At 34.5% G+C, this 16,548-nt stretch overlaps 1 protein-coding gene across 1 annotated transcript in view; it reads right to left on the bottom strand.

The window, feature by feature from the left end:
• Positions 1–1,196: 1,196 nt before the first annotated feature.
• LOC106478655 (ninjurin-2-like) overlaps positions 1,197–16,548 on the bottom strand; it is a 30,324-nt gene continuing 14,972 nt past the window's right edge. The window contains exons 2-3 of the mRNA XM_013939214.2: positions 12,078–12,272; positions 1,197–3,072 (exon numbers count right to left, since the gene is read on the bottom strand). Coding sequence (XP_013794668.1) covers positions 2,878–3,072; positions 12,078–12,272 — 390 coding nt within the window. The 3' untranslated portion in view covers positions 1,197–2,877. The remainder of the gene's footprint in view (positions 3,073–12,077; positions 12,273–16,548) is intronic.

Below are 16,548 nucleotides of genomic sequence, written 5' to 3'. Positions count from 1 at the left end.
GGTATATTAACATCAGCTTATATATTCTGAAGGGAAAACAACACCACTAATTTATAGAACCCAGTATATTAATATCAGTTTATATATTGTGCAGAGAAAACAACACCGTTGTTTTATAGAACCAAAGATATTTATATCTGCTTAAACATTGTGAAGGGTGAACAACACCATTATTTTATAGAACCCAAGAGATTAATATCTGCTTAAACACTGTGAAGGGAAAACAACACCACTATTTTATATAACCCAAGAGATTAATATCTGCTTAAACATTGTGAAGGGAAAACAACACCACTATTTTATAGAACCCAAGAGATTAATATCTGCTTATACATTGTGAAGGGAAAACAACAACACTGTTTTATAAAGCCCAATAGATTATTATCTGCTTATACATTGTGAAGGGAAAATACCACCAAAATCTTATAGAACCCAGTAGATTAATATCTACTTGATATTCTTCTGCTACTTGAGAATTAAGATGCACACTTTTGTGGAATATTTTGACAGTCAATTATGAAATCTTAAACATTTTCTACTGTTGTTGTAGTTGAATACAAAATAATGCTTTATCTATTTTAATTTTATTTCTCAACTTTCGTAAACCTGAATGGATAACGAATTCAAACATTATGAAATTTATTTTCTATTTTAACCAAACTTCATCAGGTAATATACCAAACCTAATTAACTGCGTCATTCATCGAAGTCTTAAAATAAAAAACGAATAATACAAACAAATAATAGAAATAGTTATTTTTTTCAATCAAAATGTATTAAATATGAAATTATAGCCGTGTGATATATTAATGTGGGAGGGTGTCAAGAATGGTAACGCTTGTTTTTTAATAAATTTTGGGTGAGTATTTGTCAATATCTTTGGAGGAGCACTACGTTATTTCAATAACAAAGTTGTATGAATATATTCCATGTGTTCAGACAATGTGTGAGAGATAGCTGTTGATATTCAAAAACAATGTTATCTTACCCATTCTCTTGTATCAAGATGTACTAGAATATTATTAACAATATTATCTTACCCATTATCTTATATCAAGATGTACTAGAATGTTACTAACAATATTATCTTACCCATTCTCTTGTATCAAGATGTACTAGACTATTATTAACAATATTATCTTACCCATTAATTGTTAGTAACATTCTAGTACATCTTGATATAAGAATTATTATACCCATTCTCTTATATCAAGATGTACTAGAATGTTACTAACAATATTATCTTACCCACTCTCTTGTATTAAAATATTATTAACAATATTATCTTACCCATTCTCTTATATCAAGATGTACTAAAATATTTCTTAGGCGACAAAGGTTACAAACACAGACATCCATTAAAATATATATTTTTTATAATCGGGTATAGATTGTGTTTGATTAAACATCTATTCTTTGTTTGAAACAATATTTTAGGGTAAAAGATGGGATAAAACACATAATAAGACTAGTAAGAATTTAAAACATGACATTCTTAACTAGACCACTACGAATATCAAAAAAAAGAAACGATAACTCTTGTTATCATTGTTGTACAGGAGATAAAATATATCTGAGGTGTTAATTCATTGTATTCTTACTGGAAATACTGTTAAAGTGGTAGTGCCATCCACCTTAATGTGTAGAACACCCTGAATCGCCATGTCTTGATATCATAATTTAAACCTTAACTGTATGAATTAGAAAAAACAATCAATATATATATATAAACATATATGCTTGTGAAGAGGGTAGTTCATTTCATGATCGAGAAGATGTCGGTAATGTTTTTAAAATGATAACTTATCTTTAATAGTGACATTCTCGTTTCATTACATCTTCTGGCCTAAAAGAACTCGTGCTTTTTCGCCTTCTGGACTACACACTATAAAAAGTTTTCTATTCAGTTTCTTTTTCAAAAGAAAAAGAAAAAAGAAGAGCGTATATATAAATAGCTTCAGATATTTTGTACTTATTGACAACTTCTGACCAAAAGTAAGACAATTACATTTTAGATCAAGTTACATATAAGTCAACACATAATATATAACAAACTGACGAAAAATGTGAAACCTTCATCCCCGTAAGCTTGATGGACTGTGGAAAACCTGCAAAGAAGTGTGGTGTGCTTTGGACATGACAGCCTTGCGATGAGCCTTTTGCGATGGAAACTACGTTGCAGGATATTATCAGCATGTTCGGTCTTCAGATACAACATCACTGGATGTGGTGACATAGACTGTAACGACGTGGTTAGACCCCAAAATCGTTTTAATATAACGTACTCAAACTCAGTATCTCAGAATGTTCTGTCAGTTTAAACGATTTATTTTAGTCCTAATTTCGTATACTAAGGTAACATGAAACGAGATTCATAAGTGTAAAACTTAATAATTATATTGAAATGTTTTTGAAAAATACTTTAACTAATTTTGACTAGTGGGAAGGGATCGCCAACTCTTGGGCTACTCTTGTCTAAGCGAATAGTGGGATTCAGCCGTCACTCTTACTGTACACTCCTGGTCCCAAAGTCCGAGCACGTTGACCACTAAGCCACGCTCGGTCCACTTATATCAGAAAACAATGATTAAAAAACATCAAGGAAAGCGAAACAAATCCTCACATAGATAAAGTATAAGAGCATATGAGAAAATATCGACACACGGAAAACAAATTTTTGGATTGTTTTTAAAAGTTTCTAAGGCTCCAGGTTCTCAAAATATCAGTTGTCTTCCTCACATATCAAGTTTGGATCACTGTTTTATTCATTTATATTATTGTAATCTGCGTTCAAAAAGTAGCGTCTTCGGCCATAAAATAAGATCATTCCTAATAACTGGTCGAATTCTTCCCCCCCCCAAAAAATACCTACAATTTTTATGATGTATTTCCCAAAATCGTGGCAAGATTGTCGCTGTTCTTCATACCAAAGCTAGCGATGAGAATGTTGACAATGGTTATGACAAATATCCCAATAGTAATGATATTGTTGAGGCTGTTAGCTCGTGGTTGGTGCTTCTCCCTGTTCACATCCAAGCGACCAATAACTATGAACAACGCTCCGATCAAGATCTAAAGAGAATAGTAAATTATTATCAACACACACACACACACACACACACATATATATATATATATATATATTATTTGATTTATTTTTTCACACTGAAATGAAATTATAATCTTTTACAACAACGACAACTTGGTAATATTTACAATTCCTTTCTAGGCTAAAGGTGTGTTGACCATTGAGGATGATAAGTCTACTCCGAAAGACGATATAAAAAGGTTGAGCACAGTTAAACCAAAAATTATCCACGTGAGGGCGTTGTTCAGTGAATCAGCTTGAAGTTGATAACATTCTTTGTTGATGTTGAAACGACTCTTCATCACGATCACTACTCCTGCCGAAATCTACATAGACGTGTGATAAAAGTCGTTTTAAATTATGTAAAATGAACTAAATTACGAAATGAATTCTCGAGATTCTCCAGAGTAACGAAACGATTATTTTCTCGTTCATCGGTATAAGGTAGTAATTATACCAACATGTAGATGTTGTAAAAGTCAGTGTTAGTTAGAGCTATACTCACATGCAGTGGTTATTCTAACATACAGGATGGCTGTTTCTAAGCATCTTAAACTGTTAAAAGAGTTAGTGATCTTTAGCGTCACGCCCACAAACATACACATATGGTTATTGGACACACTGAAGCTTATTTAACATCTATCTTTTGTAAGTTACTCCAAATTTTAAAGTAATTATACACATGGAACTGTTCATTTTACCATTACGGATCTGTTTATGTTACGTCCATGCTTGTAAGGAACTATATACATTGGTTTTTTTTGTTACTCCACGCTTATAAGTAACTCTACATAGAGAGTTGTTTATGGTAACCCTATATGTTTAAGGATATGAATTTCAGGTTGCCACTGTTTATGTTACTCCACGGTTTTAAAGAACCATACATATATAGTTATTTGTTACTTACGTTTGTACGGGACTGTACATGTAGGACTTTTTACATTTCCCCATCTCTCGAAGAACCTATACATATAGACCTGGCTATATGTTGCTACTTTTTAAAATACTATTCATATGGAGTCGTCTCTATGTTCCTACGTTTCTAAGGTATTACACGAATAGCGGTGTTTCTGCGTTTCTAATAAACTATACAAATGGAGCTGTCTCAGTGTTGATAAGTTTCCAAGGTACTATACATCTGGAACTGCCTTTATGTTTTTATATTTCTAAGGTAGAATACATATAAAACTATCTCTATGTTTGTACGTTTCTAAGGTGCTGTATATGCGAAGCTGTCTCTATGTTTCTAAGGTACTATACATATATTTAATTAAAGCTGCTGGCGTAACAGCTCAAAAGTCTCCTCGGTGGGACAGCGGTAAGTACCTTAGGCTTAGAACGCTAAAATCCGGAGTTCGATTTCCCGCTGGGGACACAGAAGATAGCCCAATGTGGCTTTGCTCGAAAACAAACAAACAGCTCAACTGTGCACATTTCAATTCACATTCGCAATATAATGGATGGGTCGATGATCCTTGCAGTTAAATAATTTAACTACAGTTTTACTAACCTTTGTTTCATATAGAAAATGAATTAATTTTGTGTACAGCGAGATAACATTTCTAACTAGAAGTCAAATAGATATGATTACTAAGCCTAATACTTTTATATCTTCAGATTCCAAACAGTTTGCGTGCACGTGTGAATGACAGTTTACGTTCATGTGCGAATGACACTTCACGTTGTAAGTTGGTATTTCTAGTACTGTTCTACATTGATACTGTAATAGAGTTAGTTTTCTTAGACTTTGAATTTTGTATTTTAAAATCATAAAAGGCAAACTCTTGGCCAGATTAGTGATGCAGAATCACTCCAGTGTGATAGAAGAACAAGCATATTTCACTGGATGTCTTGCCCAGTCAGCATTCTAACACTTCAAGTAGGAACTGACTATTGTAAGTACCTTGTACAAGTCGAGATCAACAAATAAATAAATCTATATGTGTGTGTAACTCCTCTTCGAATTAGAAATATTATTATGAACAATCATGTTACAGAAGTATCAGTTTTATGCAAGCTTTAGGACACGATAGTAGGCAAATAAGTGAAATAAGTGAATACTAGGTAATACAAAGGTTAAGAACTGAAAAGAGTATTGTTTGTTTGTTTTGAATTTCGCGCAAGGCTACACGAGGACTATCTGCGCTAGCCGTCCCTAATTTAACAGTGTAAGACTAGAGGGAATGCAGCTAGTCATCACCACTCTTGGTAGCCAATTCTTGGGCTACTATTTTACCAACGAATAGAGGGATTGACCGCACATTATAACGTCCTCCACGGTTGAAAGGGCGAGCATGTTTGGTGTGACGGGGATTCGAACCCACCACCCTCAGATTGCGAGTCGAGCGCCCTAACACCTGGCCATGCCGAGCCTGAAAAGAGTGTGATATTTACAGAGAACTATACTGTTTATACTCAATATTAGGAACTGTGTGTATGTGTTTTTAACATAATTAATAGCTTTAATATCATCTAGGCTATTGTATCATTTGATCATAATATGGGATCTTAATATATATCTAAATATCTTCCTGTCTTGGTTACAGACTGTTTTGTCATAATACGTGTTATTAATATATTTGATTTCTGTTTGATTGTTTATTTGTAATTAAGCACAAAGCTACACAATGGGATATCTGTGCTCTGCCCACCACAGGTATCGAAAGCAGAATTCTAGCGTTGTAAGTTCGCAGACACACCGCTGTGTCACTGAGGGCTTTTGATTTCTGAAAAATCATTGTGGTTATTGCATCATTTGGTCATAATATGTATCCTTAATATATTTGATTGCTGAAATATCATCGTGGTTAAAGTATCATTTGGTCATGATATAGGCTTCATATATCTGATTGCTGAAATATGATCATGGTTAGAGTTGTGGTATGGAGGCACGCCTTGTGTTCGCTGCCTCTTATTTTAATATAGATATTCAGACTTTTACTCACTATTTCGGGTTGGTCAAGAAAGCCATTAAGTTTTTTCACTCTAGATATTTATTGTTGTGTGTCATACACCTAAATTAACATCTTTATCTTACCATGGGAAATGTTTCTGCAAGAATAACCATGCTATATATAAGTGTAGTCAACAACTTTTTCCATTGGCAGGTCAGGTGATATCTAAAGTCTGCAACTTTCATTATGATTAATGGAAAGGACCAACTGCTACATGAGTAGTTGAAATCACCCATGTAAAACATGACGTTATAGTCATATTTATATACCGTGTTGTTACAAAGCGTACAAAGCATAAAGAGCTTTTCAACATAATGTGCATATCTTAGTTTTATAACATATTCAAAGATTTATATAAACTTAGAAAGATTTACAGAGAGTAACTGTCCACTTTTCCATCTAAAATATACACAGTGTTGTCGATAATAAATAAGAATTGTTATCTCTGTGTGTTTTATATTTGTGTCCAGTCTCTTTCTCTCACAAAATCGGCCAAGTTCAGATAATTCAGAATACTTTGTAGTATATTTCCCAGTCGAATCTCTTGTTATACTGCAGAACTATCATATTCATTCTTGGGGAAATCAGTTTTATCTGCAAATTATGCAAAGTAGGTAGGAAGGAGAACGTTTTGGTGTTGTGATTACAGGATATATTGTAGCAGAGTGTTTTTCTTCCGACGTGTATTTTCCCCTTTACTTCTACTCTTCTACTATTAAGCTTAAAACGTTTTTGTTTTAGTTGGGAATGCATTTTCCATAAATAGAAGGATTTACGAACAAGCAAAAGAGTTGGTTACAGAAAGAAGATGATTGTCTGAGAGTGATATCCTGTCCAGAAGAAGTGTTCTCTTGGACATGGGACTTTAGCTGATGCTGAAAAGGTCTATGATTTCTATATCACTGCAACCACAGAGTCAGGAAGAACTGCCGACATGTGGTGTACTCAAAATGACCAACTGAGTTCTTCCATTGAGGACTGATATCAGAGTAAAGCACGCATGGCTGAGGGTCATCGCGGTAGTATAGTGTATGGTGAGTTCTAAACTATATGGGGTAAACTCCCAGGCCTTCAACAGCCAGTGTAATGCAACCTCTGCTCCAGTCAAGGTCAGTTGATACTGGCCACAGGAAAGTGGATGTAGTTCTGATGGATAAGGTCTGCCACTCTAGAGCAAAGCCTTACCACTTGTATTAATGTTGGGGTTCCTGTGTATCCCTTTGACACTGTACCCTGGGGAATTTTAGCCAGGTGTTGGCCAAGAGCCTTTGTCCCCAAACCACATAGGCTTCCCTGGAGAACTAGGCATGTAGCAAGTGCTAAAACAAAGTGGGTGATAAAGGAAGGGATCATACAACTATCAAGAGTTTTTAGTGTTACCAGTGGTGATTGTGAGAAAGAAAGATGGCACACCAAGGTCCTGTGCTTATTTTAGTTGGGTGAATTCATTAACTTGTTTTGATGGCCTTTCACTACTCTGGACAGATGAACGGCTGGATATGTTGGAAGGAGCATGGTACTTTAACAGTTTAATCCTGACATCCAAATACTAGAAAGCTGAACTAGAAGATGGGAACAGACCTAAAACTGCATTTAGCTTGTATGAGTTTTGAATCATGTCATTCAGCCTGTGTAATCACCCCACTTTTTAGAGGTTATTGGAGCTTGCACTGAAGAAGTTGGAATGGGACAAGTGCCTGATCTACGTCGACAATGTCTTGGTGTTTAGTCGTATGTTTGACACTTGGACTGAAAACCCGAAAATGATATTCTAGTGAACAAAAAAGGCAGGTTTGAAGCTGAAATCAGGAAGGGGAATTTCTCGGGCATATTGTGGGTAGAGAGAGAGAGAGTCTCCATGGATCCTGCTAATATAGCAGCAGTGACAGATGCCTCAGTCTGTGATCAAGAAAAAAGTCCACAGATTCTTGGTTTGCTTTATATTGCTTATTATTTGTGACCAACTTCTTTAAGATTGCTGTGCCATTATTGGCTCTCACTAAACTCGAGGCCAACTTTAGAAGGAGTGACGAAAGTGAGCAATCATTCCTGTACCAGAAGCATTCTTTACTAGAAAATCCAGTGCTACTGTATCCATAAAAGGATTGTGAGTTCTTGTGGGATACCAATGGCAGTGACAGTAGAATCAGAGCAGTGTTATTACAGTTACGAGGTAAAGTAGAATATGTGATTTGTATATGTTAGTTATACACTCATGGCTTCTGAACGTAGAAACCATATGACAAACAAAGAACTGCTTCCAATGGTAGTCTTAATGAAACACTATTTACACCACTTTTATAGCAGAAAGTTTACCATTCTGGTGGACCATATGCCACTAAAATTAGTGATGGACTGGAAGGAACAATTACACATTAAATAACAGTGTTACAAAAACATGAAGTAATCATAAGGCATTGTCTGGTTCTATAGCATGAAAACACAAGTGGATTGTGTTTCCATGTGGGAAGATCTTTTCTGTTTGTTCAATGTGCTGACCCTGGAGACCATGAGGGTGTTGAAATGATTTCCACCATGGCAATGCCAGGCCATATAGAAGGTGATCTTACAAATGGCTCGATGTCATGAATAACACTTTGGGTATTTCTTTTCGTGCAGTAAGTTAAAGTATGGCTAGCACAGATTGATGATTGTAGCATGGATACATATAATGTATAACACTTCTATGATCAATTACGAGTTTATGAAGATGTGTTGTACCATCATTATCAACCTATGAGTTGTGGTTATCAGCCTATGATGTAGTCTTTAGAGCTATGAGGCACAATATTCTCCAGATGTTACATAATAAAAAGACTAGAGGGTTCTAAGATGTTGCCCATACTTGTGCTAATGTTCAACAGCAATTCTACTGGTGCAGTCGAGTTGAAATGTTCAGCACATGTGTCAGCACTGCATGATGTGTGCAACCCAGAGAAACAGCTGTCATAAATAAGGTAAACTCTAGCAGAGGATTGTTATTTTTACTCTCTAGAAAATAGCCATGGATGTGACTAGTCCACTTCTGGAAGTTGAATGAGGTAATCAGTACGTATTAGCCGCCATCAACTGCTTCACCAAGTGGCCAAAGCTTATCTATTGATCAGTATTTTAACACAGACGACTATAGCTGTTGTGTTTGGTAGTGCACTGAATAGCTTCATTTGAATGACCTGAAGAAATTTGCATGGATCAGGCACCTAATTTTAACATCCAGTTGTTCTGAGTTATGTAAAATGTTAGGTGTGATGAAGGAAAACTGGAGGCAGTTTGTGTTAAGCTACTAATGTACATGAGTGTTGTATAACACAAACGGATCAATTACACAGAGGAAAAAATTATGCAACATGTAAATGAAAATAAAGCATTTGATCTGGATTTTAAGACCTTGAGGTATTAAGTTACTGTGATTACTGTTCTGTAAATCACAGTATAATGGTAAGAGAATGTTTTAGTTTTGATACTGAATTATTCAGCACATAGTAACTTTTCATGGAAAAGATAGGAGTAATGGCTAGACTCATGCCACGCTTGTAAGAAAACACAGTCTGACCCATTGTTTTGCTAAATGTTGCAATTAGTATTTCAATTAAATTGAGTTTGAATATTAATGAATAGGTGAAATCATCTGCATCTCCTGTCATGCCAAATGTAAGCTTGGTGTATCCAATATTCTATCTGGTTCTGATTGAATACTTTCAATCATGTAGGTTCAAGTATTTTGAGAAGCACATAGTCTTTTTAACGTTATTTCAGTTCAAGGTGTAGTTGATTTACATGAAAGTGCTGGCTGTAAGTGAACAACTGGATACAAGAAGTGACACTCATATAGTATTGCGTTAGCTGTGACAAACTTGTATCTTAGAGAAGTCTGAAAGGAAACAAAATGATCTTCTTAATGAATTTACATGGTAAGGAAATCAATGTTACTGAACCTGGGTTCTGTTTATACAACAAACAGACAGTAATGAAGGGAATGTGGGTTCCATGATAGCTGTGAGCTGGTAACATGGCAATAACATAAATAAAGGGATGGATGTTGGTCAAGACCCAATGAAGCCTGGTGGAAAGGAACCTCTACAGGCAATATACGGATAAGTACATGCTAGCATGTAGCAATGTCATTTGAGTGGAGCATTACAACATTCAAATCGACAACTTCTAGCCAAACTTCAGAATTAATGTGACAACACATCTATCATTACTGACTTTTATTTATGAACGCATCTCTGATTCTTGTGGCTACCTTATTTCAGATTGGATTTGCCAGAAGTTTTACATACACGTTCAAATCTCACTGCAATGTCACTACCCAGAAGAAGACAACCTGATTGATGATGTTAAGAACATACTGGAACATCAAACCCTTTGGAGATTTTTTAGCCTGACTGTAGCACTCGTGAGGAAAACGTTCTACTGGTGAGTTACTCCATATGCAGATTCTGCTTGACCGTTACCATGACTTTACCTCAAGGCTCTGGGAACCATTGTGTCCTTTCCATTTTCAACGTCATCATAGGATCAATTTTGATCAGTAAGACACCACTTATTACCTCAACTATTACACGATGAAGGCTGTAAATAGTTATTTTGATTCCTAATTTATGTATAAGGATATTTTCATTATTTTATTTCAAAGTAAATGTTTCTTTTTTTTTCTAAACCGCTATATACTGCACTTTGTATGTATTTATATTATTTCTGATTATTCATATTATTTTTGTGTATTAATATGATGTTACCATTACGTTTTCCTTTATTAAGGATGTTTAAAGTTTGTAATTTGGTCTTTCTTCAGTTTTGATGTGATGTTGCAATCTATTTAATTCCAATCTTAAGTTTCAGCTATCTTTCAATTTTTATCTATGTATACTGAATATTTTGTTTTTCTGATATTTTGTATTGCGTATTTCATGTTTGATTTATATATACTGTGGTGTAAGTGGTTTGCAGAGGTAAAAGCAAGTTCTATCAATTTCTTAACCAATATGCAAGATGTTAAAATTAGTTTTAAGTTTTTAAAGTTAAAGATGGCTAGATCGGCTTGAAGTTAAAGGAGAGATATGTTGTATGTAAGCATAACATGTATTTCGTACTCTTTAGTTGATATATATATATATATAATTTTGGTCATAATATAGAAGGTTGGTCAAGGGAACCACTAAGTTACTCTCGCCATAGTTATTCAATGGGCTAGAGCCTTCAATAAGTGTGTCTGTAATAGGAAAGATTGATGTAACATATTAGATCTTGTTTAGAAAGTGACAATTGTATTTGCAAGTCAGGTGATGCTCCAGCAATATAACATCTCCCGCTTTAAAGTGTGAGTATTCATCAATCAGTTGGGTAACACCTGCACCCCAAGAAGAATAGATTGTTCTTGCAAGTATATATATTGCCATTTTTTCCCAATGTGAAACAACTTGGGTGAACAGTTTCAATAACTTACCTTTTTGAGATTTAAATTAATTATCTTGACTTAACTAGAGCTTAACAGCATTTTGAATTGTTGAGAGCTTTCGCATAACTTAACATTACATCTCTCTCCGGCAAAGGTGCTACACTTACACTCGTCGTTTACTTCAACTGTTGTGTGTAATTAAATAAAGATTTTACAATTTAAATCATGCCCAGTTTTTTCTTTGTGTCAGACTCAGTGGAGGTCACAGAAAGTCAGATTTCTGCTCTGCAATAGATTTTCTGGCGAGACTCCAGTTATCCCGTGTTCCTAAACAATTATTTTAAGGGAAATCAGTCAATCTGACAATACCATACTGTAAATACTGGCCTTGAGAGTAACTTTGGTTTTCATTAACAATTTTAAATGGATAGCCCAGCCATTTGTATTACAGGTTTTTATACTTAATTTATTTTAATTTGACATATAATGAAATACACACGAAATTACAACAGTGTTAAATATGCTCATTATTTTCTATTCACACTAAGCTACCCAAATTTCTGCAAGGGGCATGTCCACAAATTCAGGTGAGGCAAACAATATCATCAATATTACATTACTACAAAATACTGACCTGTAAGATGATAGATATGCTGATAAGGGTAACCAACAGATAATAGAATTCATGGCGTGTTCCCATGTGGAGTAGATACTTCAACTGTGAAGCATTGGCTGTAAATAAAGCCACATCGAGCATTCCCTGAGCAATAGTCTTCTTTGTGGCATACACATTTGGGTCTAATAGGCTCATTAATTTCCCATTTTCTGGCTGAAAATATAGATTATTACAGTTAAGTTTTATTTTATCTTTCTAATCTTTACATCTCAAAGGTTTATTAATCCTAAAATTGTGAGTTGATTTTACAAAGATAGCAATTTTTTAGTGATAACTTCAAGTAAGATAAAATCCGCTAAATCACTTTTTCATGTAAAACTTTGCATAAGCTTAGGTTTGAGTTCTTGCTTCAAAAAATGTAATGAAACTCCCAAAAGGTTGTTTAATTTGACGAAAATTCTTCCCAAAGCAAGGTTATTTTTATCCAGATCCATTCAATTTTAACCAGATTTACATGGTTTTTTACATACTTCTCACATCTGGAACACGCTGTGAAATTAGTAGAAACAAGAAATTATTCAACTAAATTTGATGATTTTCGTTAGTTGAGGTCTTATTTATCTTATCTAAGTCTGCCAAATATTTAACAATCAAAGATAATAAAAATGGCTACAACAGGGATTTCTGGCATGATATTGTGATGACATGTAATGTCTAGAAATTTCCCGAGTGTCTAACTTTGCGTAATGTCTCGAATTTTTTAGGGGCTTGGGGAAAACAAATATTGTATAAAAACACCAAAGATGTAGTTGTTAGTTAGTCAGTTAGTGGGTCATCCAATTAGTCCATGAGTGAGTTAGTTAATTTATAATTCAGTGACGTACATTTTGTTGAGGTTGTTCCATTGACACGAGCGAAGATTTAACAAGTAAATGACTGCAAGAAAGACTGTAATGATAAAATAAAAGAATGCAAAAGGAAACCAACAAAGTACATAAAGTCATCAATAAAATATAAAGAAGCATCAAAGAAGTACAAAAATACACCGATGAAGTCCAAAAATTTTGTAACAGCAGAACAATTGAGGTAGAAAAGAAAATCAAGACTAGAATGAAACATCTGGAAAATGGACTGGCAAATTCAATGACCAAACTAGCTACACCTCTCTGCATCTGTCCAAGAATTCCATCTTCAAACACTTTTAAATATGAAATATGGAATAGAAAACCCCATTTATTCTATACCTGTAACCTTTTATGACGACAGGACCTTCCTGGAATATTGCAGCCAGATCACTATCTCATCAAGTTCTAGAACTTAGCAAGCCAGTTGGACAGCATTGTGTAATTGAGAAATCAACATATGTTACAGAAAGGTACCATGAAAGGCATATGAGGCTCAGTTCAAAATAATTTTCAAAGTTAATAAATGGAATAGTGAACATAAAGCTATTCATACTGTTGCTCATTTAAAAGGACCAGTTTAACAACATAAACAATCTTCAAGCTGATAACAACTATCATGAATTGATGTCTGTCTTATCAAATAGATTTGAAGCGAAACATGAGAAAGAATTTTTCAAAACAAAGTTCAGGAGCAGAATAAAGAGGAGAGATGAGACCTTATGAGAATTTGCAGAAAATTTAGAAGGTCTTGCTCATTTATGTTATCTGCATGATATGTGAAAAATGATGGTTTTGTTGGCACATGACCACTTCATAAATGCCATAGTAGATGAGGACATGTGAATTAGGCTAAAGTAAAGTTGATGTACATCTTTAAAGAAAATTTCAATTGCGATGGAATTTGAATCCATTACAATCATAGATAAGCAACTACAATCATCATCTAGGAATACAATAGAATAGAAACATTATCACTCTCTAATAAATGTTTAGATAAGCTCAAACAATTTATTAAGCAATTGTTAACCAGAATGTAAAACGTTAATCACATGACAAAAGGTACTTTAATTGCAACTTAAAAGGGCATATTACTAGAAACTGCAGACAAAAGCCTCTAATTAAAGAACTGTTTACTCAGGATGTAAGAAGTCAGTCACAAAACATTTCGAAGGACATGTTCTTAAAACTGCTTCCAAATGATGACAGGAAAACTACCATAAATGTGAAAAACAAATTTGTGAGGAATTGGCCATTTATCTTCACAATCTTGGAGATAATACCCATTTATAGTGAACCACTATATCTTGATGACAAAAATTACCCATAAGGGGTGTATTATCTAAAGAAACCAGTCCATAAGTTACTAGTTGATTGATTGGAAGACTTATAGTAAATTAATCGACACTGATTCTTGGGCTAGAATAGTTTGATTCGATTTGGTATTTAAAGGTGGGAACTTGCTTCTAGAAATTAAGAAGTGTGTGGATGTGAACAACAAGTGGACATAAAATTCCAGCAAGTAAAGAGTTCGAAGTCACTCTCACTATGGGAAAGTTCTCTAGATGGTATGATATATGAATAATGTAATTGAGGGAGAGTGCTTATTGAGAACTGACTTCATGTAGAATCACGAATGTGAGGTTAGACTAGCTTCAAGTACTTTCACAGTCTACAATCAGGAAATCATCATGCACAATACGACAATTACATTGACAGAGATTGGACTTCAAGTCACAACAAAACGGACAGAATGTAATGAAGACAGCTGATCTGGGGTGTAATAGAGCAGATTCCAGAAGAGACCTTCCAAACCAAGGGTCATCCCTCATGATTCCTTTGAAAGGATTGTGATGGAGAGTACTCAGTTGCTTAACCTCAGTGAAGTCTTTACCAGAAGTAGATTGACTTGTTGGAGAGCTTGAAACTCCTGTGGAGACAACTTCCAGAGTATCATCAAAAATGGAGCCAACTGTGGATTCACAGGACCATCTACCTGGAGAGTATTCCTTCATTGACTAGATGACACGTGATAATAAAGAACAAAATGCCATTTAATCTTTGTACCATGAGGTATAGAGAAAAGAACAACCTAAAATATTTGATGACAGGATAATTTAGGCAATTTAAATCAGCAACAAACGAAATACTGTCTAGTAGGTACAAGTTAATATTGTACTTTGTGCTCTGGATATTTTATTATAGCTTGGATAATTGTAATGTTAAATGTACGAATATTAACAATGTTAATTATAAAAGTGTTTTACTGGTTATTATGGAATATGAAGTTTAGTATATTGCTGCTTTATTTGTGTTTTTGGTTTATTTAGAGGACTTAAAAACAGGGAGGAGCAGTGTTGCATATTGGAAACTATGTTTTAATATCTTAATTTAGACATTTCATAAACTTTCATAGAGAGAGTTTTGGCATAATGTAGTGGTGACAGGTGATGCCTAAAAATCTCCTGATTGTCTAAACTTGATTTGATTTCTCGAATTTTCTAGAGACTTGAGTTGGACAAACAAAACTTAACAGACATTTACTTGTTACAGTTCCTCCAATATTAACAAAACAAAGTGAAGTCAAAAATTAAAAGTACTGCCTGACTAACTAACCAAGTTAGTCTTATCAACAAAAATAGCCTATAGAATATTATGAAATAAATAAATAACTTACTACAAATAAGTAGACTGGACTTTTCATTATTAATAAATAACATAATTAATTAAAACGGTATATTATTCTTAATATTTCTTCTGCGTAACAGATTTTGTAATCTTTTGGTTGAATTCTAACTTTTGGATGACTTCTCTTTCTGACTGCTTTACATGCAACATGAGTGCCATCAAGACTGCATCCATAACACTTGCATTTCATACAAGCATCATACTTTTCAATCTTACTCGTACGATGGAGACTAAGTTAAACATAACTTTCAGAGATTATCCTAATATATATTAACTAGATTAGCCTCAAAAACAGATCTGCTATGTGTAAATGACTGTTAAGTTTTGTTTGTCAATTAGTCTTATCAAGAAACATAGCCTATAGAATGTTATGAAAGAAATATATATATAAGTTAGCAAAAGACAATGGATGTTCACCAAATATTGAAATAAATTGAGGGAGAACTCAACATGTTCCAAGGAACTGTGATCCTTCAACCAGTAGTATGGAGCCTTTGTTAGTGATATCAACCAAGTGTTAGTGGATACTTCATACATGCCCCTCTAGCACCCAGTTGCTCCTCGAGAAGACACTAACTCAAATTTGTTAGGCTATAAGCTTTAATGCTCCTACCAGAGGTGATCCCACATCTGGTGGTGACTAAACAGCCCTCTTGATGGAACACCTCATGAGAAGCTCTGGATGCCTTACCACCTATTTTACTGGAGGTGGTTTTGGAGTTAACAGCTGTGACTGATTAGCAGACATCACTCCCTATTTTTGACCATTATAATTTACTGATATTTATGCCATCTCTTCCTCGCAACTCTCTTCCAGATATAAGTTTGGTACCGGCTAGGTGTGATTAACAAAGTTTCGCCATGCAGATATTATTTTCCATCTCACACCAGTACACCTA

This window comes from Limulus polyphemus, unplaced genomic scaffold (assembly GCF_000517525.1).
Source record: "Limulus polyphemus unplaced genomic scaffold, Limulus_polyphemus-2.1.2 Scaffold11, whole genome shotgun sequence".
Lineage (NCBI taxonomy): Eukaryota > Metazoa > Arthropoda > Merostomata > Xiphosura > Limulidae > Limulus > Limulus polyphemus.
The sequence above is the reverse complement of the archived record's forward strand: the minus strand, read 5'-3'. Positions and strand labels throughout refer to the sequence as shown.